The sequence below is a fragment of the Drosophila miranda genome, chromosome XR (genome assembly GCF_003369915.1).
Source record: "Drosophila miranda strain MSH22 chromosome XR, D.miranda_PacBio2.1, whole genome shotgun sequence".
Taxonomy (NCBI): Eukaryota; Metazoa; Arthropoda; class Insecta; order Diptera; family Drosophilidae; genus Drosophila; species Drosophila miranda.
In genome coordinates this window covers 12,876,086-12,896,923 of record NC_046674.1, presented here as the reverse complement: position 1 = coordinate 12,896,923, position 20,838 = coordinate 12,876,086, and the positions used below count along the sequence as shown (strand labels likewise).

Genomic DNA, 20,838 nt, shown 5'->3' with positions numbered 1-20,838 from the left:
GACATTTTCTGGTTAATTTTCATTAAATTTATGTACGCATCCCGCCCAAAAGGGTTGCCACGTGTTGCAAATGTTGAACATAAATTAAGTCTCGAGAGCGCGGCATTAAGTTCGTGTCTTCTTTCTTTTCTTCGCGGAGTGGCGGAGTGCGGGGTTCTTTTCTGATTGTAGCAAGGTGGGGAGGAGGTCCGAGATGGGCTGTAATCTTCCCTTTTCTAGTTCTGATTTCTGCCCGAGTAATGTGCGCCCCTCACGCAGGGTCCAAGGCTAGGGGCTGCCATTGAATTATGATTGCAGTTAGCCTTGGGACATGGCCGGGGCCCATGCCATGCCCAATGCTACTTTAAGATTGGCCTTCACGAGAGCCTGCCTCCGCTCCTCCGACGATAATCTTATTTGCCTTTTGGTCGGAGGCCAATTACTGGCTAGAACAGTCGGACATGTCATTGGACATGTTTTCCATTTCGTGTTTGTCTATTTTTGCGTGCTCTTTGCCGAATGAAATTAACACAGCATCAAACTTAGAGGCAGAGCCACCCCCTCCACCTCCCCCTCCCCTCCAGAGGGAGCACACACACACACACATGGGATATGCGAATGGATGTATCCATGACCACAGAGGAGGCAGCCACAGCGGGCGGTTACCCATGGGCATATCCATGGCAAAAACATGAACAGCGGGACATCTGCTGTCTGCCTCTGCCTCTGCCCCTGCCGCCTCTGCCTCTGCCGCCCCTGCCACTGCCTATGCCGCAGTGATCTGCCTGCAAATATTGAGATACACGCGTACACAGTACATACGTACATTCCTGCCTCAAGGGGGGGGTGGAGGATGGTGTGTCAGGAAAATGCAATCAAATTACTTTGATGTTTCCATTAATGTCGTTTACTTTAACGCTGAACGAAGGCATCACTGAATAAATGAAGGAATCAAGAGACGTATGAGGGGGGGCATGAGGGGGGGAGGGGGGAGGATAAAGGGAAGAATGAAGGAACGAATGAAGCGAATGATAATGGAAGCGAATCATCAAGGAATCATCTGTTTGTGGAGTTCTCTTGGCTGCTTGGCGGCGGCGACGGGCGACTCCCTCTTCCCCCCCCTCACTCTCTCCCACAGCCATTTGTTGTTGCAAATCAGGGACGCACACAATGTCCTGCCTGGCATTTTTATTGGTAGAGAGAGAGAGCGGCCCACGGCCCCAAAGGCAATTCATTTGAGTTATTATCCTGGATATATCGATGGCCAGCCGCATCCGCAAAGCACGCCTCCAAGGACCTCGCTCTCTCTCTCTCTCTCTCTCTCTGGCTTTCCGTCCATCTGTCTTTTAATGTGCCTCCCCCCCCCACCGAGTAAAGGAGGAGCAACCCCCATCCCCATCCCCATCCCCTGTGTAAAGTGTCATTTCCGTTTCGGTTTTATGACATTTCCTGTCATGTCCTGCCATTATTTTGCGTTATATTTCGTTACAATTTTCCATTGTTTTCCTCTCTGCAGCTGCAAGAAAAACGCATTTCCTCAAGCATTTCCCGCTCGAAGCACGAAAAAGATTTTCTCACCCGAAAATTATCTCTCGAAAAAGGGTTTTTCACGAAAAATGGCAAACATTTGCTAAACGTTGCTTGAATTTTCTCCCGTTATAATAACCATTTTCACCATTTTCCTTGGAAAAGCATGTGCTAATGGTATATGCAAAAACAAACAAAAAAAAACAAAAACGAGAGACATTTTGCTGTTTGCCTTAGGATTTCCATTTCCCCATTTCCATTTGCCCGTTTCCCCATTTTCCCCCCACCCCCACTGCAAGCGAAAAATGTACTTAACTTTCGAGAATTGGGATAAAATTCTTATAATTACTCTTCTTCCTCCTCCTCTTCTTCTTCGTGATATTTTCCGTGCTATTTACACGAATTTCCATTGGATTTTTTCCCAACTGTTTTTTTCACAGTTTCGAAGGCGACCCTGAACCCCTTTACGCCTCGATGGGGGCCTGTGGGGGGGCCTGTGGGGGCTGTTGCTTTTGCCCCAGTGATTATGTTTAATGACAGACGATGACGAGACTCTTGGAGGCTTCTGGGGCTCTACTTCTTCGGCCTCTTGCCCTTCTGGGCGTTCGGGTTCCACCCTCTACAGGCTATTAATCCATTCAATAATCACCTCTACTCGTTTTGCTCCATTCAAAGACCCCTGGCACCCGCTCTCCGGCACTTAAATGAGGGCGGATACAAGATGTTCTGAATAGGAGGCCAAAAAACAGGTATAGAGCCGCCCCCCTGTACATGCCTCCCCTCTTCTAGAGGGCCGTACCCTATCTGTGGGGGGACGGGACTCCTCCTGCTGCTGGCCAACAGTGGCTTCTCTTGGCAGAGGAAGATGTGACGGTAGCCAATGGTGGCCTTCGGGGGACGGGGGGGCTGGAAAGCCGCGTCAACGACTTCATTTCTGGGCCCCAATTCCCAGGGTGCGCCGAAAGGTGCCTATTTTGTGGGGATAAGCATATCGCAGGGATATATATCCTGGCCCCAAATTACGAATCGAGCTGTGGATATCATCAATTACCGAAAAACCAGTAGCCGCACAAATTGCTGGGACAATCAAAATGTCTATTCGTTCGTTCGTTCGTTCGTTCGGTTTTCTGGCTTTTTGCCACTCAATTAACAGGAGCATTGTTTTGTGTGCCACAACAACTTGCTACAGCACTTGCCACAACGTGAGAGGAGTGGCTGGGGCAGCCACAAAGTTTTGGGCGGCTGGTGGCGAGCGAGGAGAGGCCCCAAAATATGCAGCACAATCTGCATTCATGGGCTATCTGGTCGTTTGTATCTTTGAGGTTCGTTTTGGTTGCACATCCTGGGTCCTTCGGCCCGTGCAGCGCCGAGCATGAACTCATGTGTAATTGCATTGATAAGTGACAACTTTTGTGTGGGTCTGTGGTCTGGCCGGAGCCACGTCGAACAATGGAATTAATTGCAAGCGAAACGAAGGATATTCCAGGGATACATTTAATTCGACTGGAAATTTTCGACATATTCGTGTGTGTGTGTGTGTGTGTGTGTGTGTGTGTGTGGGGTACAGTCCTGCCTTCAAATTCGACTCTTTTGTGCCTTAAATTAGAGTCTGTTTTGCCTACGAATCTCTCGCATCTCTCGTGTCTCCCTTGTGTATCCTCCCTTTGTGTATTTCCATTTCCATTTCCATTTGCGGCGTGGGCAGCCTTGCTTTTCCTGGCAAATACTTGTAGGAATACAACATGATATATTTAAATTCCAACCAGACAGAAAGACAGAAAGACAGACAGTGCAGACATTAGGCGACAGACTAGAAGTCAAGGAGAAGGAGAGGAGGACAATGCCAGGGTCGACTAAGAGGTACCCCCCAGGCACTTGTCTCTGAGAGAATCAATGGAGAGTGGAGTGCCAGACCGATCCGATTATGGCTCCCAAAAGGGGGCACACTCCATGGATGATCAGTGCAGCAGGGAAGGAGCTAGAAGAAGGCTTCATTTGGCCTTTGGTTGGCAGCAGAATCTACCCCGAATCTACAGGGAGATCCTGGGCTTTCTTCCTGCTTTTTGTGCACACAATTCAAAGAGATCGTAGCCATTAATGGCCCATATGGGCATACCCTTCTTCCCCCCTAAATACCTCTTAAAAAAGAGAAATTTGAGCATATTTTCGTTCGAATTTCGAAACACAAAAATGTATTTTGTTCAAAGAAATGGGTTTTCTTTTTTGTTTTGTTTGTGGACAAGGGGGGACAAGGGGGGACGGAGGGCGGTACAGGCGAAAGCAATTTGCCAAAAGCAACAATGACAACTGGCTGACATTTGAATTATGCTTACACATCGGATGGGCGGATGGGCGGATGGGCGTACGCGTACGCGTCTCGAATGCGTATTCCAAGGTCGCCGGAGGGGTGGGGGGGGGGGGGAGAAGGAGAGGCCGCACCGGTGCGTATGAGTAATGTATTGTCATACAACAGGTAGGGGAGAGACATTTCGTAGAATGAGCGATATTCTCTGTGACAAGGCAAGTCCTAGCCCCCCCCCCACCCCCTCTGCCCCCCTCTCCCCCTCTGTCTTACCGTCTAATTACAGCGAACAAAACAGATTTCCCCCCACCCCCCCCCCCAAAAAAAAAGGAAACAAAGAGCGGAAGAAGGAGTAGTAGAAAAAAGAAAAAGCAAACTTTCGACAGGAAATTTGCTGGGAAGTCAAAGAAGGACTTCTGCTCTCTGCTGACATCCTGGCACAAATATTTGTGCAAGATTCTTGTACGAGCATGTATTCACGTGTCTACATGTGTGTTGTTTGCAGGGGGGGCGCCCCCTGGCCAGCCCCCACCCCGCCCCCGCGCGCTTGCCCTCCATTACGGTCATGACTGGCAGGTTTTCACTCTCTCTCTCTCGTGTGTGTGTGGGTGTGCGTCTGCCCGTTGTATGTTTAAGTGGCATCAGCATCAAGTCATCGTCGTGACAAAATGTGACCCATTCAAAGATTCGGTGGAGGGTCTGGCCTAATGCATTTTCTTGGCCTTGGCCTTGGCCCCTGGCTGATGATGCCACCGCACGTTGCAAGCACTGATAATGAGGCTGCCTGCTGCCTGGTAATCTTTTTGTTATTCCTGCCGAAGGGTTGCCACCCATTAAATTGCACTGCTTTAAGCCACTCTCGCAGATTGATGGCAACGGTGGAGCAAACGCTTTCCACTTGGCTAAACACTAACACTAACACTAACACTTTATTTTGCAAAAATTTGATCAACATTTGGTCTTGCCCCAGCCGCAGCCCCAGCCGCAGCCCCAGCCGCAGCCCCAGCCCCAGCCACAGCCGCATGGACCACAACGCCACATCTTGCCAGCTGTCCGTCTTCGCAGTGCGGGAGAGAGGGAAGAGATACTTTCCCACAGCTTAAACGGCAGTGGGGTTCGAGGGAGGTTGCCCCTGCTCCTCGACTGTTTCGGTACAAGCAGTGGCCATGCCATGCACTGAGAGAAACGGCGGCAAAGGGCAGCATCTGGCAGGGTTCTCCAAGGGAAGGCATCGACAGGGCATAAAACAAACAGAAATTGTGAATAAATAAACAGGGTAGCAGGGGGGCAGCAGGGGGGCAGGGTAAGGGCAGGGAAGGGTAACAAACAGAACACCATTCAATCAATAATCAATATAGTAAATAAATATTGTTTTGAAAAACCTGCAAATAGAAGGAAGAAACGGGAGAAGCGACCTCCGTGCCTGGAGGCGACACACATAAATCTCTCTTTCAGGAATCAGAGGCGGTGCCTCGTTTTTCATTTGCTCCTCCCAGTGTCCCAGGTCCCTAGGGGAAGAAGCTGCCCCACGTTCCACGTAGTAACCGCCGATGGCTGGCCGTTGGCTGGCCGTTGGTTCCCTTCGTTCTGTGGCGTTGGGCAAGTCCTTTGTCGCATCTGCCTTCGCGCTGAGTGGTCGCCACCTCGTTCCCCCGTTTATCGGTGGCGCCGCGTGCCCTGCCCCTGCCCCTACCCCTGCCCCTCGGCCCTGGGCCCTGGGCATACAATATGGCCGTGACATCAGCAGAGAGAGGGATGTGGCCCCCAGCCTCCTGCTTTATGCGGAAATCAGTTTTGATTTCACTCTCTCTTTGGCCGCTTTTCCACCTGTGTTGGGCATCGCCTGGCGCGGCCCTGGCAGGCCGGAAAATGTTATTCAAGTCTCTGCCTTTCGATTAGAAGGCTTTTCATGCGCAAAATTAAGTTCTTGGGTCGCAGAACCCGCCTGTTTGATTGCTGTTACTAAGGGGCTGCCCCTCTGTCGCTCTCCCCCCCTCCCTTGGTGGCAATCTGTTTAAGCTGTCATCAGAGATTGAAGCCACAAACTGTGGCATTGGGATAATATTTCCTTTGGTGGCATTGTTGTGCAAAAATTGTATGGCATACATTTGCGGGCGAAACGTCAAGCTGTCACTCAATTCATTTCATTCATTCATTGATTCATTCATTGATTCATTAATCATTGCATTTGTCATCTGTTCTCTGGAGAGAAAGCAAGGGAGAAAGATAGAGAGAGAGAGAGATAGATACATAGATATTAAACAATTAAAACGTAAATGATATCCGATTTCCCGTTGATTTCCCCAAACGAGTGGCAATCGCATTCGCATTCGCATTCGTATCCGCATTCGGTGTATCTGTATCTTTTTTGTGCGTATGTGTGCGTGTGTGAATTGTTCTTTTATGAAATATGACAGCGATATGTATGGCGGCAATTAATGGATATAATCGAATTATGGTTGAACGGGCCCCGGCAGCAGGCAGGATTTTAATTAATATTTTTCCATTGCTTCTAGTATTTCTCGCTCTGAGAGAGGGAGAGAGAGGGAGAGTCCATTAAACCATTAGAAAAAAACCTGTTCCATCATTCAATTAATCTCGGCATTTTCTTGGCAACAAAATGCATTTGAAATAATAATATTTTTCCCTTAATTGAGGCCTGCATTCGAGCATATCCTGTATATCCCTGCGAATTTCTCAACTAATTTCCATATTAAATGCAAATTGAATTTTCCCCTGTTTAGCCCCCCCCCCCCCCCTCGTGGCCACATTTTCCTTTTCCCTTTGCGAAATTTTATTTAATTTGGCAAAAACGGCCCCAGAAGCCGCACCGCCAGAAGATACTAATTTTAAACGTTTGCCTCATTTACATCCCAAAAAACGGAGCAAGAAACGAAGGCGAAAACGAAGGCAAATTTGCAAATCAAATTACGTACAAGGGTATCCGCGCGACACTTCCTTCGACAGGCACACACACACATTAGCTGGAGGCGCCTCTCTCTCTCTCTCTCTGTAGCTATCTCTGTCTATCGTTTGGATGAAGTGCCTTGCCACATCGTATGCATATTTAAGCAGTGTGTTGGCTTTGCGGTCTTTGCGCCTCACGGAACGTGTTAATTGCAGCCACATTCAGTGTCTCCAGCGGCTGCTGCTCTCGACTCCCGCTGGCTGCCTCCTTTTGCCTCCTGCCTCCTGCCCCCTGCCATCTGCCACTTGCAGCCTCTCTAACAAATGCAATTAAAATCTTTGAGCAAAGAAGAAATTGTTGCAGCCACAGCGGGACGGACAGAGAGGCCAGCGCGAAACGGGTGTGGAATACCAGTTAGAGAATTAGAGAAAGAGAAAGAGAAAGAGGAAGGCGAAAGGCAAAGAGGCAAAGAGGCAACACATGACAGATAACATATTGCAACACGCGGGCGAGCAGAGCTCCTGCGACCACAAGAGCGAGAGAAATATGGGATGGACACAGCGAAAGATACAACAAAGCCCAGAGAAGAGAACAAAAAAAAAAAACAGAGGGAAGAAAAGCGGAGAGCATTTATCTACGTTCTGTGCTTGGGTCACGCTTCCCGGCATCCCGGCATCCCGGCATTCCAGCATCCCAGCTCCAGAGCCACAAAAACGAATCTAATTTGCAGAAAAGGCCACAAAAGGCACTAAAAATACCCCGCAGATACATTTCAGAAACCATTCTGCATCCAGGGCTGCGAGTCCTGCGGCTCCTGCGACTCCTGCGAGTGATGTCCGTCGGTCCCCCCCCCTCGCCGCCGCCGGATAATTCTGTTTATCCATCAGCGTCATGTTTCGGGGGGGCATTATGTTCGTGTGGCGTGTGGCGTGTGGCAGGATGCGGTATCTTGGACTCCCACGATGGTCTTTGTTTTTCGGTGAATTATTCAAGAAAATCTCAAATTTGCAGCAATTTTCTTCGTCTGCGATGGGCATGCGAAGGGTTTGCCGGGCGGCAGGGCTTTGTGCCATAATTCTATTGTTGTTTCGCGGCTCTTCGAATCTGAATCCGTTTTGCAGGGCACCAAAGCAGCCCAAAACTCCCCATTAATACGAGTGCTTAGGCAGTGCTGCCCCGCCACTCCCGCGTTGCAGCTAATTAAGTTGCAACAGCGCCAGCAGCAGCAGGCGCTAAAATTCGAGTGGAGCGCAAGGAAAGATGGAAAAAAGGGATGCCCTGTGGCAGGATGCGGATGTGGAATGAATGAGTGAGCTCCGCTAATCGGCTTAGGGGCATCCAGCTGCTGCTGCTGCAAGCGGCACGCCCCATCACGTTGCATCGTTGGGGCGCAGCACATTTAATCATTTTTAAGTGGAATGCGAGGCGGGGGCCTCCAGTTTGCAACAAATTACAACTCGCATTAATTATACGACGTGTTGCACGGAATATCTAATTGTATAATTGTCTCTCTCTCCCTCTCTCTCCCCCTCTCTCACTCTCTTTGCAGGACACTCGCTGGCGGCCGGCCCCCCTGCTGTGAATAGTTTTCGCCATTAATTAATGATTAATGCAACATTTTCTATGCATCGTCCACGTCTGCTGTTTCTGCTGTCCTTGGCAGCCAACCCAAGCCCCAGCATGCCACATGCCACAGCCACGAATGCATTGAGTGACAGCCAGAAATCATCACAATAGACGTACAACAAAAGCAACAGCAACAACAGCAACAGCAATTCCAGCTAAATCTGAGACAACAACAACTGCAACGGGAACCATGTCGAGTGGCAACAATGAAACAGCGCCGCTCTACTGCGGCAGCGGCATGGATAATTTTCACACAAGGTAAGCAAGCCAGCAGCGAGGACAACGAGGACAACGATGTCCTGCATGGCAGCCACTGTTGCCCCCGGGGGCAATGTCAAAGTCACTGCCAGAAGGGGCATGCACCCCCCCCCCCCACCCACCCACAAGGGGGCAGTACGGAAGGGCAATGGAAAGGCTGCGGAATACCCTTTCGTAACCATTTCCCGTGAAAGTTATACCCACTCGTGTGTTATGCGCAACTTTAATTCGGTTTCGGCTTCAAGGTCCTTGGACGGAGTTCAGAAATTAACGCTGAGAATTTTGAATGAATGGAAGGGGGAATGTTGAAGTCTTGGCCGAGGGCTGGAGTGGAAATTCATAGAAACTCGAAGATAGTCTGCAGGGCAGAGCTGTTTCATAGCAAAAGACAAGCCAGGGCATGTCAAAGGGAGAAGCAAGAGGTTCCAGAAGACTCAGAAGAAGGTGGACCCTAAGAAGGGGGAGATCTTAGAAGAAGAAGATAATAGAAGAAGGAGATCCCAGAAGGGGTAGATCCTAGAAGAAGGAGGTACGAGAAGAAGGAGGTCCTAGAAGGAGGAGATCCTAGAAGAATGAGATCCTAGAAGAGAGAGATCGTAGAAGAAGGAGATCATAGATGAGGAAAATCCTAGAAGGAGGAGATCCTTGAAGAGGGAGATCTCAGAAGAAGGGGATTTTAGAAGAAGGAGATCATAGAGGAAGGCGATCCCAGAGAGGGTAGATCCTAGAAGAAGGAGATCCTAGAAGAAGGAGACCCTAGAGGAAGGAGATCCTAGAAGAAGGTGATCCTAGAAGAGAGAGATCGTAAAAAAGGAGATCCCAGAAGAGTGAGATCGTAGAAGAAGGAGATCATAGAGGAAGGAGATCCTAGAGGAAGGAGATCCTAGAAAAAGGAGATCATAGAGGAAGGAGATCCTATAAGAAGGAGATCATAGAAGAAGGAGATCCTATAAGAAGGAGATCCTATAAGAAGGAGATCATAGAAGAAGGAGATCCCAGAAGAAGGAGAAGGGGATCTTAGAAGAAGGAGATCCTAGAAAAAGGAGCGTCAGAAGAGGAAAAAGCAGGCTCTAATCAGATAGATTCGAAAGCAGAAGAGTCGGCGAAGCAGTGGCTCCGGGAGGATTGAGGAAAACAATCTCAAGGACACTAGAACACAAGAAATTGTCTCTCTCGGTCGCTCTTGGTTGTTGCTGCCACGCAAATCTCGTCGCCGAAGCCCCCTTTCCAGAATCATCCGGCCCGACCATCAATCATCTTCTCCCAAGGGTGCAGGCACCACCCACCACCGCCGCCGCCCACTTTGGCGGCACGATGACAACAATGTGGAACAAATCGTTCAGAAATCGATTAGCAGTCGGGAGGGGATTCGGGAGGGAGGAGGTGGCACGGAGGAAGCGCTTCAATTTTGATTTGGACATATTATTTTGTTGTTGTTGTTGTTGGACGATTAACCGAAAAGGCAACAAAACACAAAGCAGATTTGTCAAGGGGCAAGGTCAAGGGCAACAACAACAGGAATTTAATGAACGAGAAATCAATTTAATTGATAAGCAATTTCCTTCAAGTAATTCCGAAATGTCCGAAATGTCCAAAATGTCCACTCGAATGTCTGCTGCATCCATAAAAAAAGGAAATTTGGGAATGGAATTTATGGCACTGCCGCAGAAGGTCGTAAAAGGGAGTGGGAGGGGAGTGGGAGGGGAGGGGAGCGGGGGCAACAGAGGCAAAAAACTTCATTAAGGATTCGGCGGGTGGAAAAGCTGGCCTGGAAAACTCTACAAATCCATGAATCCCGTGAATCCTTGAGGCTAATAAATCCCCCCCCTCTGGTCATTTATTCATTCATTCCCTTTTTCGGGGGGGCGGGGTGGGCTTTCACTTGATTCATACTTCGGTTACGGGGAATGTTGCACCTTTTTGCCTGCCGCCTCCTGCAATGCCTTTAGTTTTAATTAGATATCCAATGTCTGTGCCCCGCAATGTTAATGGCCACAAAGTGGCTTGCCACAGCATCCTCCCGGCACCGCCCCCCATTGAATGGGGTTTCTATATAATTAAGGGATGCCAGCAAAGGGGGGCGGGGGGATGTTGTATTTCTCTGTGCGGTTCTGGCAGCAACAATTAGATGTGTATCCAACACTTGGTCGAGGACGAGGACGAGGGATTTACTCTGTTCGTGTCAAAGACGTGCCAAATTGCCAGCGACAGATCCCCTGGTGGACGGGGGGTGCCACTTGACGCTGTCACGCCCCAGACCCAGACCCAGACAGACCTGCCACACAGCCTCCTGCGAGGCAGGCGCCTCCTCCACAAGCGCCACTCAAACGGCACAAACGGCACAAAGTCAAAGTCAAGGCAGCAGTCAAAGGAGTACCGAAAGTCAGAGGGGTCAGGTGCAACCCGTTCTCCATCCCATCGATGGCTGACGTGATGTGAGGGCTTGCAGAGGAGCCATCAAATGAAGGCCTCTCTGCCGCACAACAAACGAGAGCAGAAAAAACCGCAAGAAAACACGCACAAAACGAGCAATTAACATAAATAATAAAGAACAGTCGATGGCGGCAGACGACCCTTTGTTGCAGAAAAGAAACCCCAAAAAAAAACCCCAAAAAATGTGAAAAATGTGAAATTTGTTTCATTTTCCAAATGCTTCGCTGGCCCAGACGCACTCCCATGGATACACACCACTACACACGCGTGTGTGCACATGTACTGTTTATGGAACCTCCCACACGCCTCCAGAAGTCGCGCTGTGCCGGGATCCACTGGAACAGGGCCTGCAAAGCACACATTTCCATGGGCTTTTGTCTAGAAGATATTTTCGAAATGGCAAAATTGATTGAAAGCTCAGTAATTCCATCGAATGGCATAGAAATGCATTAACTTTGCTGTGAAAACCAATTAAAATGAGCAAACATTAAGAAGCCCTGCAGAGATTCGAGGACTGGGGACTGCTGGGAGGTAGGAGGCATCAATCCTGCTGTGGCATAGCACACACATATGCAAATAGTTAGGTGTCGCACTGGATACAGGGCCCTACTTCAAGGCCCACTGCAGCAACCATGGTCCAGAGGTCGATTGTGGCTAGAAAGCTGGCAAGATGGCGCTGAAAAGTGCTCAGCAAAAAGTCCACATTTGGTGGAAATATATGGAAATATGCACTCAAGCAGCATAAAGAAAATGGGAGCCCAGTCAACAATTATTTACAAGGTTGATTCTCTTTCCCTTCCTGCAATGCGAGACTTAATGTCAGCGGCTGTCCCAACCGAGATGAAACTTTCTCCGAAATGTCAGTTAGAAAGGCAGAGCCCAAATAGGGCTTACACTACTTCTGCTGAGAGCTGGACAGTGGCAGAACTATTTACAAACAAACAAATGTGTACAAACTATTAATAGTGACTTTTACTTTCAGTTCGTTTCACTAGAGAGCTTTTCCCAGAACGCTATTTACATATTCCTCCTCCAACCACAGATACTTTTCTATATCTAATCGTATCTCATCAACCAGATACTTATCTGGTTTCATTCCCGATCTTGGAGTATACATATAAAGGGCTCTTAAGTCTGGGAGTCGGTTTTAAGGTTTAGGCCAAAGGCATCGGGCATCGGGCAAGCGAGCAAAATCTTCGGGAATTGCATACTCGTACAGCCCGCAGCTCTATTTTTCGATACTTCGGTATATTTAATCCGCAAACCCAATGCCTAATCCATGGATCCAACTATTATCAACCAAGTTTCGATCGGTTATAAAGCCAGAGCACGTCTTCCAGTTCCTTCGAAGCATCAAACCATAGGTATATTCCAACTTCCAAATTAACATCCTAGAGGAAGCTGTTTAATTCGCGAATACAAGCATTTATGCACTGCCATATCGGAAAAGTCTATGGCATCCATCACAATTCAAGTGCTGTGTTGGTGAACGTGTATGATGCTTGCTGCATGCTGCATGATGTATGATGCTTGCTATCGCGACGTTTCAAATATAATCGGTTCAGAACCTATCGATATTGGCCTCAACAGCTGTTTGAAAATACCAAACGTTAAGAGCGTAATATCAACACAAAACTTTTCCCAGTTCTTTATTTTGGAGAATAAAGAAAAATTGGGGGAACGTATCCGAGGCAGAAAAAAAATCTCGCATGGAGAACTACCATTTTGGCTGGTAATGGAAGGGGGAGTGGACGGGTTAGACGTCGATAAACTGCACAGAAAGTACAGTACACTCGTAGTCACATCGAATGCGAACGAATAGCTTCCATAAAACCGTTGTATTCGCTCTTTTTCTTCCGCTTCGATATGTGGGCTATCGATAGAAGCCAGAAGCAATGTATCATATGGAGCGTGATGCATGAATTTATGCTTAAACGGCACCATCACATCAAATCCATCACTGAGCAGGTTCTGCCATGTTTGGGGTAATTGTTATTATCATCAAATATCAAATAATGCCGGCAGTACTCGGAAGTTTCGCCCATCGGTTCAGGCTTTGGTTCATAATTTCTTTGGTCTATGATTCTGCTTTTTTGTGCTCCTTTTTCATTATGAGCTTGGTTTTTGTGTTCATGAGATCGTCTATGCTGGTAATGCCGTTCAGTCTTTTTGTGCCAGTGTGACCATATGTTCCCCGATTAATAATACTTAAATATATCGAATAGTAATAGTCGTGCCTGTCACAAGGCTCTTTTCTTCTATCAAATTGGAATTAAATCGGGAAATTTGTGCAATTAAAGTAGGCCCATAATATATGTTTAGTTTGTTGGCAGTACAGATCCTCACTTGACGGCACAACTCTCGACAGTTCGGAGCTAAAAAAAAAAACTTAAAAAAAATTTTAACAAAAACTTAAAACTCGAGCAAAATGAAACATTTTCAGCAGGACTTGCAACGGCCGAAGAAAATGGCCACATTTCGCATTCTGATACTGGGCGATCCAGGTGAGACTCTATAGGCGGCCACCGACTCCTTACTCCTTACTCCTTACTCCTTACTTGGAAAAACGTCCCTGCAGGTGTGGGAAAGACTTGCGTGAGCAACTTGCTGGCCAACAGCCCGATGACGCCCACACGTTCCTCCCGGACCGTGTCCGACAGCGAGTGGACCGTGCAGGTGCGTCTGCACCAGTACACCCCCATCTTAGAGTGCCCCCCCCTGCCAATGGAGGGGCTAGAGGGGCCAGAGGAGCCCGAGGAGCGGCCAGCCGCCTCTGGTACGATGCACTTCGTCGAGATCTACGATATGAACCGCGCAGCGAAGGAGTGTCCCGGCGACAGAAAGCCCTTGTACAGGAAGATGGACGGCATCGTGTTGGTTTACAACTTGCAGGACATGGAGTCGCAGGACAACCTGCACGACTGGATGTACGGGCCCCTGCTGGAGATAAGCCAGCAGCGCAAACGCAAGCGATTGCTGAACCACTACCATGTGCCCATTCTGGTCGTGGGCACCATGCTCGATCGGCTGCCCGAGCGTCCGCCCAATCGCCGCGGCGCCATCGCCCACCAATTGGGGGTCGAGGAGATCCTGATCGATTGCCTGGACCCAAACGCACTGGGCAAAGGCACCCGCAATCAGGGCAAAGTGTCGCACTTCCTGAACAGAGCCGTCGACTGGATGCGTAGCCTCGAATGAATATTTTACACATCTCACATCCTACATCTGTGTTCATTGGCCATAATATAGATGTTTAGTTGATTATATCGGGGGATATTTCTGGTTGTGGTCCAGGCTCAGGCTCAGGCTCTTCATCGATGGGCCCACGACACGGCTAATGTGGAAAATGTTTAATTTTCCAAATGGGTCTCTCGCTTTCACTCCTTTTGCTCTGTGCGTACGAGGGGGGGGGGGGGGGGGGGGGGGGGGGGGGGGGGGGGGGGGGGGGAGGGGTATTCCCTGAGCAATAAAACAATAAAATACATTTTCCACCGTCGTCGTCGTCGTTTGACGTGTGTGTCCGCCGTAGGGAGGCTGTTGCAAGTGTCAGAGGAGCAGGCCCGAAGGTTGCAAGGTGGCACAAAAGGCCTACGTGAGTCATGGGCGACATTGAAACAACTTTTGACAGCCACCAAAATGCACGGCATACGGGGTACGGGCTACGGGGCACGTGGGGCACAAACCCTCGTCTCGTTTCGTTTTGTGTCGTGTTGGGTTTTTTTTTTTTAGCGTGGCGGGGGGGGGCACACAACTCTTTGCGAATTTACAACTCCATTCATCAAATTCACAAGAAAACTTCTGACGCTGCAAGAAGCACAAAACATTCCCGTGTTTTTCCCAATAGCTTCTGCTTCTCCTCCTCCTCCTGCCAGGACTCTTCCCCCCCCCTCTGTACCTCTAAGAATGTGTCTTGGCCTCGTCTAATTTATTGCCTTTGATAATCCATGTTGATGAATGGCGGGCGAGGGCAACGACAACGGCGACAACAGCAAATGAAGTCCTGGAATCCTGTTGGCCAAACTCTGCCAGAGGAAAGCTTCAGCAGGACTAAAAGTTATTGGCCCAAGGAATCAAGCAAAGTCAGGGCAAGGCCTTAGAGGGCTGGTCGAGGCTTTGGATACACTTTTTGGAGCAGAAAATACTCGAAAAAATAGATCTGAAATGGGAAAAGAGAGTGTCATAGGCATTGAAGCCACGAATGAAGTGGAAATCCCCAACAAGAAGCTAACATAAAGATAGATTCTCATAGTTTGGGGCCCTGCCGCTGCACAAACAATGGAGAAGGCCTCTTCTGTTTATTGAGTCCCCCAGAACCGGCGGGGCACCTGGCCATCGCACCTGCAGCTTGGGTAGTTTTTCGGTTTTACAATGGAATGGAAGTTTTTCTGGTTTGAATTTCTCCATAAACCTGTCTGTCACTCGTTTTGCGGACTTGGGGACTTTCGTTTAGCTTTTCTGGTTTTCTCTGGAATTAAGAGTGAAAGGAGGGGAAAGCAATAAACAATTTTACCAATGTCCTGACAGGAGACACGGAGAGCACAGGCGACCCAAGACACACAAGAGACACGGGACACGGGACACGGGAGCCGGGACGCACCTGCAGCAGCCAGGACACACCTGTCACTCACTCACTCAGTCTCGGAGAGTGTGACTGCCGCCACATTGGGGGGGCGGTGGCAAGTTTATTAAACATTTTTGCGGCTCATGCCCCAAAGTTAAATGCAGAATCGCAGGAGGCTGCCGCTGCCCTGCTGCCCTGCTGCTCTACTGTAACATGTGGCAGGGCTTTGGCCTTGGATTTTCATAATAAATTTTATGCTAAGTCTAATTTGTGCATGCAACAGAAGCGGCAGCAGCAGAAGTCGTGCTGGAAGATGCAACACAGCCAGCCATGCGGCCACGGGGCGGCGGGGGCGGGCTTGTGGCAACAGCAGCAGGAAAGCACACAAAAAACAAAGGAAAACGTACGAGCTTGGATTTGGCTGTGGCTCTGCAGGGCCAAAGGGCAAAGGCACAAAATTAAAGCGTCGACAGCACCTTGTGCCCTGCATTTAAATATCCAAATATTTTTCAAGAATTATCAATATTTTAAGAAGCAATTTTCAGTATTATTAGAGTTTATCAGTATTTTTGGCAGTGGTATTTTTTTTTAATTTTTTTTTTTTTATTTAAATATTTCCAATATTATTATTTGGTTATTTTCAAAATTTGTTTCCATTGTTTTTTAATTTGCGGTATTTTTCTTTGGCATTTTTTTAGCTATTAGTCTAATATTTTCTCAAATTTTGCCTAGATTTTGTAGTAGAATTTTAAAGTATTTTTTAATTTTTTTTTTTTAAGCTTTTTCCATTTTTTACAATTTAATTTTTAGTATTTTTTAGCAGTAGTATTAAAAAAAGTTTTTTTTTAATTAAATATTTTCAATATAATTATTTGGAATTTTTTTTGGTATTTTAAAAAATTGTTTCCATTATTTTGTAGTTTGCGGAATTTTTTTTTAGCTCTTGGTATGGTATTTTCTTATATTTAGCCTAGAATTTGAAGTAGTATTTTTGGGTATTTTTTTTTTAATTTTTACAATTAAACGTTCAGTTTATTTTTTATTATTTTTTAGTATTCAGTATTTTTTGTATTGGAGTACTTTTGCCTAACGTCTATTAGGGCCATTTCTGTGCACTTTTTCACGCTCACACATTCTTTGGGTAGCCCGAAAAACTTTTGAGCCGCAGCTTGGGGCTGCCTGGTGTTTTTCCTCCTCTGCCGCTATGCCACTTACTCCCCTACTGTTTTCTCGCCGGGTTTTTTGTGGCCTCAGAGAGGACGAGAGAGCGCAGCTCGACGACAAACTAAACAAAGGCAGGCTGGCAGGCAGGCAGGCTGGCAGGCAGCAAAGGCAGTAAAATGTTTATCCCCAACGTAGGCGGATAGCCGTCTCCATTGTGGGAGTACGAATAAGCCAGAGCCTTGGGGTTCAGCCACTTTATTGCCTGTCCACTGCTGGGCCTCCTCCCGACGCTCTCCCATTGCTCCCTTCTGCTACGGAAATGAGGGATTTTTTGGATGGTTTTATTGCTGGGATCTGAGGCCAGAAGTTGGGGCTAACTGGAGCATAATAACTCGAATATAATTTGGATTACACGTTCCCCCATCTCTCTCTTTCTTTGCAGCTACAAGAACATGCATGGCTATGTCTCCCTGGTGGTCTGCATCCTGGGAACGATAGCGAACACTCTCAACATCATTGTGCTCACCCGCAAGGAGATGCGCTCTCCGACGAACGCCATACTCACGGGCCTGGCGGTGGCTGATCTCGCGGTGATGCTCGAGTACATACCCTACACGATCCACGACTACATCCTGACCGACAGCCTGCCGCGGGAGCAGAAGCTGAGCTACGGCTGGGCCTGCTTCATCAACTTCCACTCGATCTTTGCCCAGGTCCTGCACACGATCTCCATTTGGCTGACGGTCACGCTGGCGGTGTGGCGCTACATAGCCGTGGGCTATCCCCAGAAGAATCGCGTGTGGTGCGGCATGCGGACGACCATCATCACGATCTTCACGGCGTATGTGGTGTGTGTTCTGGTCGTCTCCCCGTCGCTGTACCTCATCACGGCCATAACCGAGTGGATGGACCAGTTGGATGCGATGGGAAAGGTCATCAACTCGATACCCATGACGCAGTACGTAATCGACTATCGGAACGAGATCGGAATGAGCGTCAAGGTGGCAGCACTGAATGCCACTCCGCAGAGCCTGAATCTGAACGAAACCTTGTGGTTGAATGTCACGGGCACCACCGAGACACCTGCCCCTCCTGTGGCACCTCCTACCCTTGCCCCTGCTTCTACTGCTGCCCCTGCTGCCGCTCCTTTGGTGGTGCGAAACGTCACCGTCTACCGGCTCTACCACAGCGATCTGGCCCTGCACAATGCCTCCCTGCAGAATGCCACCTTCTTGATCTACAGCGTGGTCATCAAACTGATACCCTGCATTGCCCTAACGATTCTCTCAGTGCGCTTGATCCTGGCCCTCTTGGAGGCCAAGCAGCGCAGGAAGAAGCTCACCAGCAAGCCCCCCACCCCCGCAGTGGCGGCGGCCAGCAATGGAAACGGCACTGGCAAGCCGCTGGTGAATGGAAAGCCCTCGGAGCGACCGCGCAAGAACAGCAAGCTCCTCGAGAAGGAGAAGCAAACCGATCGCACCACGCGCATGCTGCTGGCGGTGCTGCTGCTCTTTCTGATCACGGAATTTCCCCAGGGTATCATGGGTCTGCTGAACGCCCTCCTGGGGGACGCCTTCTTTCTGCAGTGCTACCTGAGATTGAGTGAGTTCTTCGCCTCGCCTCGGCCGGGCTCCTCCGCTAATAAATATTTCCGTTTGATTTGCCCACCTTTTTTCCAGGCGACTTGATGGACATTTTGGCCCTAATAAACTCCAGCATCAACTTTATTCTGTACTGTTCGATGAGCAAGCAATTTCGTACGACATTTACCCTGCTTTTCCGCCCGAAATTCCTCGACAATTGGCTGCCAGTGGCCCAGGACGAGGTGGCCGCCACACGCGCGGAACGTTCGACTGTGGCTCCGGCGCTGCAGCAGCGGCAGATTGTGACTGCTGCCGGTGCCACCACCACCACCACGAGCACCACTCAAGTGACGAATCTGTAGCATAGAAATCCCAGCAGAATGTTGGGGCGTCTCTTGAGCCTGCTGAAGCGGAGGCGGGACGCGGCCGAAGGGGGTTCGCGCGCAGAAAGGGAAGCGCCAGCCGGCAGAGGATCCCTGGGAGGCTCCGAGGCAGAGGCCATGGCCCTGCAGTTTCACGCAATTGTCGTGGTAGTGGACAAGGCCAGCGGCGCCACGGATCATCACTTGTGCCCCACTGACGAGGGGCCAGCAATGACGTAGTGGATCGCTGGAAAAAATTGAATATTGACCCCCGCAAACTAGATAAAATCTAGAGGATGGTTTTTCCTAGCTACATATTTCTGTAAAATATATAAGATTTCTCTCTAGTTTCTCTCTAAAAAAAAAAACCCCCCCATTTGTTAGGCAATAAGTGAGAAAAAAAAAGCTAAACACAAGGCATTTGCATACTTTTTTTGCAGGAGGAACCCTTGAAGCCCTTCAGACCCCTCAGACCCCTGACAGATCGTAATAAAAACTCGAATAAAATGCAGAACAAATCAATCATACGCACACGCATCGCTGGCGACTCAAGTGTTTTGGCCCATAAATCACATTACGAATCGCAGGGCTTTGCTGCAATTTTCATCAACAACAAAAACAAACCCCAGGAAAAAGAGTATGCAAAATGCAATATGTTTGCGTGCTCTAAAGAACTACGAATTTTACGAATTTGTTTGGCAACGATTTCGTTGGAATGAAAACGGAATAAATGTCTGATATATTTCATAGATACGCATACGGATATAGGGCATAAATCTGCACGTGTGTGTGTGTGTGTGTGTGTGTGTGTGGGAAAACCATTGCTAGCAGAGTCACTAATTTTAAGAGTTCTTTAAACGAAAGAATCCTTTATTTTGGAAGCAGAGGCTGTGAAACGTTTAACAAAAATAGGTTTCCTTTTATCCTGGAGGAAATACAGGGTTTCCTTTAATGGGTAAATTATGCGGATGAGGATTTTTTTTTTGTCACAATTTTGTAGGATATTTTGTAGATTTAATTTGAATTTTTTTTTGTGTCCGCCGCTGCAGCACTTTTTGCCCCAAATTAAAGGCATTAAAGGGGAGTCCCGTCGCCCATCAAATGACACGCATAATATGATGATTGATGATTGAAGTATTTGTGCAGCAAACTGAGCCCCTGACAAATATTTCGAATCATTGAATACATAAATAAATCAAAGAACCACAAAAGAGAATTACATTACAAAAAATGAAGAACGAAATAAAATAAAAATAAATAAAATATAGACATTTAATGATGGGAAACAGAGAGACAGAAGAGAGAGGGAAAGCGAGAGGGAGAGCGAGAGAGCGTGCCATATAATTAGCACTAAAATTCGTATAAATATAGAAAAATTAAATTACATTTATAATGTTGCCACAGTGTTTGCTAAAAGTAAGCATACATATTGAATAAATATTGATATTAATTTGTTGTTTGTTAAATGTATATTTAAGTGTGATTTAACCTACTAAAAACACACAAACCAAAAAAAAAAAAAAAAAAAAAAAACAACCCAAATAAATTAAGTTTTTTTTTTACATATAAGAAAAATAGCATCAGCAGCAGCAGAAAAAGCTACCAGTCATAAATGAAATGTTTTAGTGTTTAGACAGGCAAAAAAAAACGAAATATTAAATATAATAAAATTAAACAGCAACGGCAAAAATGTGTGTTTATTTCTGGGAAAAGCCAAGGGAAGGGCTGCTCTGCTCTGTTCGGCGAATAATTTGGGGAAAGTTTTTCCAATTATTTTTCATTTAAGCAGCAGAATGTGACCACCAATAGAGAGCACAACTTTATGGGAGAGCGAACGTATCTCAACAAAAAAGTTTAATTTGCATTAGCCCTAAAAAACAAAAAAAAACAAAAAAATGTAAATATTGAAGAAAAAACCGCAGCAGGGAAAAGTTTAGAGAGAGAGAGCAGGAGAGGGGGAGGGAGAGGGAGAGGGAGAGCGGTATGTAATGGAATTCAAAACAATAAGCATGAGAAATGGGCCACAAACAAAGTTATGGCCCAAACAACAGTCTCGAAACATGAAGGAGGCGTCTCGCAAAAGACAGGGGGCACTGGGCACTGGGCAGTGGGCAGCAGGACGAGGAGCAGCAGTC

The 20,838-nt window shown here is 47.8% G+C and overlaps 2 protein-coding genes across 2 annotated transcripts in view; both read left to right on the top strand.

Annotated features, from left to right (window-relative positions):
• Window positions 1-20,382, top strand: part of LOC108153150 — a 31,991-nt gene extending 11,609 nt beyond the window's left edge. Inside the window, exons 2-4 of the mRNA XM_017282952.2 lie at window positions 8,266-8,600; window positions 17,201-18,360; window positions 18,438-20,382. Of these exons, the coding sequence (XP_017138441.1) occupies window positions 8,533-8,600; window positions 17,201-18,360; window positions 18,438-18,703 (1,494 nt within the window). The 5' untranslated portion in view covers window positions 8,266-8,532 and the 3' untranslated portion in view covers window positions 18,704-20,382. The remainder of the gene's footprint in view (window positions 1-8,265; window positions 8,601-17,200; window positions 18,361-18,437) is intronic.
• LOC108153157 (rab-like protein 3) lies at window positions 13,374-14,297 on the top strand. Its single transcript, XM_017282960.2, has 2 exons — window positions 13,374-13,537; window positions 13,612-14,297. The coding sequence occupies exons 1-2, from the start codon at window positions 13,462-13,464 to the stop codon at window positions 14,229-14,231; spliced, it is 696 nt and encodes a 231-aa protein (XP_017138449.1). The 5' UTR covers window positions 13,374-13,461; the 3' UTR covers window positions 14,232-14,297.
• Window positions 20,383-20,838: the final 456 nt, after the last annotated feature.